The sequence below is a fragment of the Loxodonta africana genome, chromosome 27 (assembly GCF_030014295.1).
Source record: "Loxodonta africana isolate mLoxAfr1 chromosome 27, mLoxAfr1.hap2, whole genome shotgun sequence".
Classification (NCBI taxonomy): Eukaryota; Metazoa; Chordata; class Mammalia; order Proboscidea; family Elephantidae; genus Loxodonta; species Loxodonta africana.
In genome coordinates, this window is record NC_087368.1 from 10,249,947 (window position 1) to 10,255,946 (window position 6,000).

The window sequence follows — 6,000 nt, forward strand, 5'->3', positions numbered from 1 at the left end:
TACCCTTCCCCACCCAGAAGTCAACTCATCTCTCAAGAGTCTCCAGACTGTCAGCAGACTGTGTTTTAAAAACCGGGATTCTGAACAAGATTTTTTTTGAAAAAGGACTCTTCTGCTTAAAATAACAAGGAAACGAACAAGTTACTGGTGAAACAAATGGCAAAACAATCAAGGTAAGGTATGCTTTAAAAATTCTTTTTGAAATTTGTGTTTCACTGGCATTCAGCTTAACATTTAGTCCAGGATGTTTCAGGAAGGTATTTCGATGATAGTTCAATGTTTATAACTTTTCTCTCTACACACCTAATTAAAGGCTTCCTGAGGGCATGGACTGGTAGTCATTTTTCTATCACCCAGTACTTACCATATAGCCCAAACATGCACTCAATAAATGGTGGTTGAAATGAAGGGAAATATCTATGGAAAAAACAGGGAGATGATGGAAGTAAGCATGAAAGATTACTTTCCATACTTCAAAGATAACTTCATTTGTAAACACTGTTTATAAAACAAGGTTTCCTGATTATCAAAGTGAAATTTAAGAACTTCATTTACTTGCCTGGAAAATGAAGTCTCTTTGAGGCCCTGATACACAGGTAGTCCACATTTCAATACACTCAATTTTGGGCACTGTCTTAAAGTGAACAACCTTGTCTCTTAAGGGGATTGTCCTAACAAGAAATCCAATTATCAAACCTACTTTAGCCTATGTGCTTATAACTGTTCATACTATTCAGATGTTGGGGGAAGCACTGAATGAGTGGAGGAAAGTAGCACAAAGTCTATCAAGCAATGCTAAATATGTAGAAATTCCTCTAAGCTGTTTGTAATTTTATTATACAATGACAGAAAGAAAAGATCAGAAAAAGCTCTTGGAGGGATGAATAAATTTCTAAAACAAATTGTTAACAGATGATAATTTTCCTCCCATGTGAACAGATTTTGACATAAACCACTTACCTCAAACTAACAAAAAGTGTTATCACTAAACCTGTGTGTACTTCTATCACAGCACTTGCCATGCCGTTTACTAAAATAAATACAAGTTGTCCCAGTTTCTGTTTTTCCAAAGTATGGTTTAAAGGAAGAGTTCAGCTAAGGTCTTGAGATAGAAGAGTCTGAGGTAGGAGAAACTGTGAAGTTACTGCTAAAATCTTTAAACACTGAGGAGGAATAATCACTTATTTTTTTAATATCAAGAGAGAGCACTGACATATATTTTAAAAGCAGACTCTAATGGGGTCCCCAGCCTGGCTCTGCCATTGAGTAAATGTTTGACTGTAGATGACTATCACTGGGCCTCAGGAAAATAAGGAGATTGGACTACATTATGTCTAAAATTCCTCTTCACTGATCCATCATTTATTTCCATATAGTCCAAATTTCCAATCATAAGACTGTTAAAGATGTGATTAGCCAATGAGCAACAAGAGTGAGGATCAAGAGCCAAAGGGGAAGATGAAAAAAAGAGAGAATATAAGGATAAAAGTAAAATGTGATGGAAGAAAAACAACAGTGACAAGTTTAGTATTCCTTTACAAACCTGCCGAATGCAGAGCTTGAACTCTTTCCAGATACTCATTTATTTTTTCTTGAATATGTTCTAGGCTTGAGCCTGCCATTTCAGCATAAATTAAGGCTTGTGCGGCTTCCTAAAAATAATAAAAAAAGTATTTAAAGGAACCCAGTAGATATATTAAAATTTGAATTTTCTTTACTAATTTCTAATTCACTATTGGTTTTTGTAAATAAACTAATGCCTTATATTTTAATACAATAAGATTATATTAAAATAATCTTTAATATATTAGTAACATTTTTCATAAAGTAAATAAGTCATATAATCCTCTAATACCTTTTCTTCCGTTCTTAATCTCTCAATTTCACACACTGTTGAGAATTTATGAATTCAAGTACAAGGACTACAAACATTTCCTCAGAATAGTTGTGGTTTACATGCTTTCTGTTTTCCTTTACTTTCATGCAACAGATCAGACTTAAAATTACATACCTCGAAAAGGTAAGCTGAGCCTTAAGAGCTGAAACTAGTAACAACAACCGATGACCACTACCCGTAAAACAAAACTAAGTATCAGGAAAAGAGGATAAGAATTATAAAGGTTAACTACTTTGCAGTGGAAAGATTTTTTTCCAACAAAAAATAAAGACTGCCAAAGGGTGACACATTTTAAAGCAGGTTTAAGTTGTATGAAACAAACTTACTTTAAGGAAAATTGGATTCTTTTTAGGCCAGTTATGCTATGATGGCAGTTCGAATCCGCCACGCGCTCCTCGGAAACTCTATGGGGCAGTTCTGCCCTGTCCTATAGGGTCGCTATGAGTCGGAATCGACTCGATGGCACTGGGTGGGTATGCTATGACTAGTGAGAAAAAGCTTCCATTTTTCCCAGTGCCATTCTGGGAAGGTTACCTAGAAGGACCAGAGAACGCCTTCTCCAAGTAACATCACCTTTTCTGCAGGAACCTGAACATGTACACTTGGTGAGGCCTCACGCCTAACTGTCTGGATCCAAAGAAGCCATATACTGAATATCGCTTTTTGAATCCAGTTAATCAAGCAGGAGTTGATTCACTGAACCTAAAAAACCAGTAAGAAGAGCACTGTCCCAATTGGAAACTCAGCCTAAAGGCTATGCAGTAAAAAGATATTTCCTCAGATTCTATGACTTGGGTTATTTCAGGGAAAGAAAATATATATAAGTTTGAACATAAATGTCGAATATTGTATTTTATGGTCTGTCATTATCTAAACACCTTATAGTCACGCTTAACTTCAGTAGGAGCCCTGGTGGCACAGTGGTTAAGAGCTCAGACTGCTAGCCAAAAGACTGGCAGTTTGAATCCACCAGCTGCTCCTTGGAAGCCCCATGGCGCAGTTCTCCTCTGTCCCATAGGGTCCCTATGTGTTGGAATTGACTCAACAGCAACGGGTCTGTTTGGCTTAACTTTAATAAACTGAAGGATTTATACACACACACAAACCCATTGCTGTTGAGTCCAACTCATGGTGAGCCCATGTGTTACAGAGGAAAACTGCTCCACAGGGTATTCTTGACTATAATCTTTACAGACGCAGACCTCCGAGCCTTTTTTCCACAGTGCTGTTGGGTGGGTTTGAACCACCAACCTTTAGCAATCCAGCGCAAGTCAATCGTATCATCCAGGGACCTTCAGATATGTTGAGGTTTGAGTTCAACCCAGCGGTACCTCAGAAGAAAGGTCGCCTCGCAATCTAGTTCTGAAAAATCAGCCACTGAAAACCCTATAAGGGTACCGTTCTACCCTGATACCCATGGCGTCATCATGAGTCAAGCTGGACTCAATGGCAAATGGTTTACAGAACGGTATCAGGGCAGAAGATACTAAATGTCTAATAAAGTTTATATAAATAGTTCCTGGAAGGACCACTTTTCTTACTTTCTTTGGAATGAAAAATTCTAAGTGACATGTATCTTATCCTATGGCCAAACAAGGGGCAATGCATAGTAGTTTCTTTTGCTTTAGAAAAAGCTATTCTCAACCGGCACCATTTTAACCTTTACCACAACATTTGTCAAAGTTATTTCACAAAACTACAACACACCGAATTTTATAAAAAAAAAAAAAATATCACCTCATGGGGGGGAAAAAGAAGTCCAAATGGAAGACTGTGAAATACATTAGGTCCTCAAATATGATACCCACTGCCACTGAGTCGACTCCAACTCCCAGTGATCCTATAGGACAGTAAATCTGCCCCACAGGGTTTCTAAGGCTGTAATTCTTTCAACTGCCACATTTTTCTCTCGCTCCTGGTGAGCTTGAAACATCTTTCAACTAGCAGCCTAGAGCTTTAACCACTGTGCCACCATGGCTGTAGATTATAAAATGAAGATAATGAAATGTTAGTCTGAGAAAAGGAGATTACATGTTACTGTCAGTATATACACTTAGAGAGAAAAACACCACTGCTGTATTATCAAAGTCTGACATTCTTTCTTTAAAAAACAAACAAACAAACAAACAAAAAAGGTTACAGTACCCTAAGGGTACAGTTATCTCCAACAAGGCAGTGGAAGGCCTGGCTAGGGCGGAGAGGTGCGTTTGCAAATCCTCAGGATTGAAGAGGAGAGGGTGGACTGTGGAAGCTCATGCCTTTTGATTTGGCAATTCTGCCTCCAGTAATTTAACCAAAAGAAGAATCAGGAAGTGTGCAAAGCATTAGTTATAAGGATACTAACTGTACTATCACTCACAGGCTGAAAAAACAGAATGAACCTAAACGTCCAATAGTTTGTAAATAAGTCAGGGTACATCCATACAATGGAATGCTATTAGCAATTATTAATAAAATTAGACGAGAAAATCTAATGATTTGGACAAACGTCCTAATGAGAAGAACAGGTTAAAAATAGCATAAGCAGTACTATCCAAGTTTGCTTAAAAAAAAAAAAAGTGTAAACACATGTTGTTATGTGCCGGCGAGTCGGCATGGAAAAACAACCACAAAATTATACATCCAACGTTAGGATAAGAGATGGCTTACATTCCTCCTTTTCTTCAACGAACATGCATTATTTGGTATATATCAGAGAACTTCCCACTGTTAATAAATCAGAGCCGAATGACAGTAAGAATGAGCTACTAACTACCCACACCTTGGGGGCCCTGGTGGCGCAGTGGTTAAGAGGTGGGCTGCTAACCAAAAGGTCAGCAGTTCGAGTCCACCAGCTGCTCCCTGAAAACCCCACGGGGCGGTTCTACTGTGTTCTATAGGGTCGCATCGACTCCACGGCATTTTTTTTAAACTGCCGCCATAACCGGTCCAAATGATAGGAATTCAGCCGCCAAGTCTAAAACCGGAGAAGTGGTCGCTCTACAGCCCGGGCCAATCATGCCACCGTCGCAGGAGCCCGAGTGGGCGTGGGATGTGAGTAGCCTTTGCAGCCGGGTCGCCTCTCCCCTCCGGGATCCCACAAAACAGGAGGACGAGCGAAATGCGGAGCCCACAGCCGGGGCCAAGCGGCCGGCGTGGCCTCGGCACCTGGAAGCCGCCAGGCTCGGACTCGGACGGCGGAGGTAGACCGGCCGCCGCCCCCTACCTTGTAGTAAAACACCGCCTCAGAGTAGCGACCTTCGTGGTCGCGCTGCACCGCCAGCCGGGCAAACTGCACCGCGTCCCGCTCCAGCGCCGCCGCGTCCATGGCGCCGAGACCCCGCTTCGGGGGAGGGAGACTGGGCGGCCCTGACGCAGGTAGACGCTCCCTGACCGGGGCGCGCCCCGGAACCGGAGGGAAGGCTCGGGAGCGGCGCGGAGGAGCAGGAAAGCTTCCTTCCGGTGGCCGGGGAGGAGAGCGGGCCTTGAGGGCTCCCGCCCGCCGCGACGCCGCGCCTCCTCAGCGCAGCCCAGTTTTCGTCGGGCCGCCCCACTTCGCGGCCGCCACGCCCACTGCCCCGCCCTACGGCCGGGCTGCGCACGCGCAGCCTCGCTCCCGGGCGTTTCCCTGGAGCCCGGGCAGCAGAGGCGGGGCTTGCGGGGTGCGCGGGGGCGGTGGGCGGGGTCAGGTACGAGGGGACGGGCCGAAGCGCACGTGACCGCGGCTGGCACCGGATTGGGCGGGCGGAGGCAGGTGCAATATCCGGGCTGCGGGTTTCTCCGCCGCGTGCGTGGCGTTGGCAGTGCAGGGGTAGGGTGTTTGTGGTGACGGCTGGCAGCAATGGGGATGCGCGCTGTTCAGCCTTTACCAAGTGGAAAGGGTAGGAATAAAGAATCAACGAAGAGCACCTCCCAACACCATCTGGACTAATTAAAAAAAAAAAAGGCATGTAAAGTGAGGATATAGGAATCTTCTGAGATACTCTGTAAAAAACCCGTTGCCATGGACTTGATTCCTACTCATAGCGACCTTACAGGACATAGAACTACGCCATAGAGTTTCCAAGGAGCAGTTTCCAGATTTGAACTGTCGGCCTTTTGGTTAGCAACCCAGCTCTAAACTA

The 6,000-nt window shown here is 43.5% G+C and overlaps 1 protein-coding gene across 3 annotated transcripts in view; it reads right to left on the reverse strand.

Moving 5' to 3' along the window:
• The window catches only part of CAPN7 (calpain 7), a 42,960-nt gene extending 37,585 nt beyond the window's left edge, over positions 1-5,375 (reverse strand). Inside the window, exons 1-2 of one of the 3 annotated variants that reach the window (XM_064277322.1) lie at positions 5,103-5,375; positions 1,544-1,652 (exon numbers count right to left, since the gene is read on the reverse strand). In XM_064277322.1, coding sequence (XP_064133392.1) covers positions 1,544-1,652; positions 5,103-5,204 — 211 coding nt within the window. In that variant the 5' untranslated portion in view covers positions 5,205-5,375. Of the gene's footprint in view, positions 1-364; positions 418-1,543; positions 1,655-5,102 lie in introns of those variants that run through there. The other 2 variants (XM_064277321.1, XM_010600481.3) reach the window with 2 other exon arrangements.
• Between the last annotated feature and the right edge of the window lie 625 nt (positions 5,376-6,000).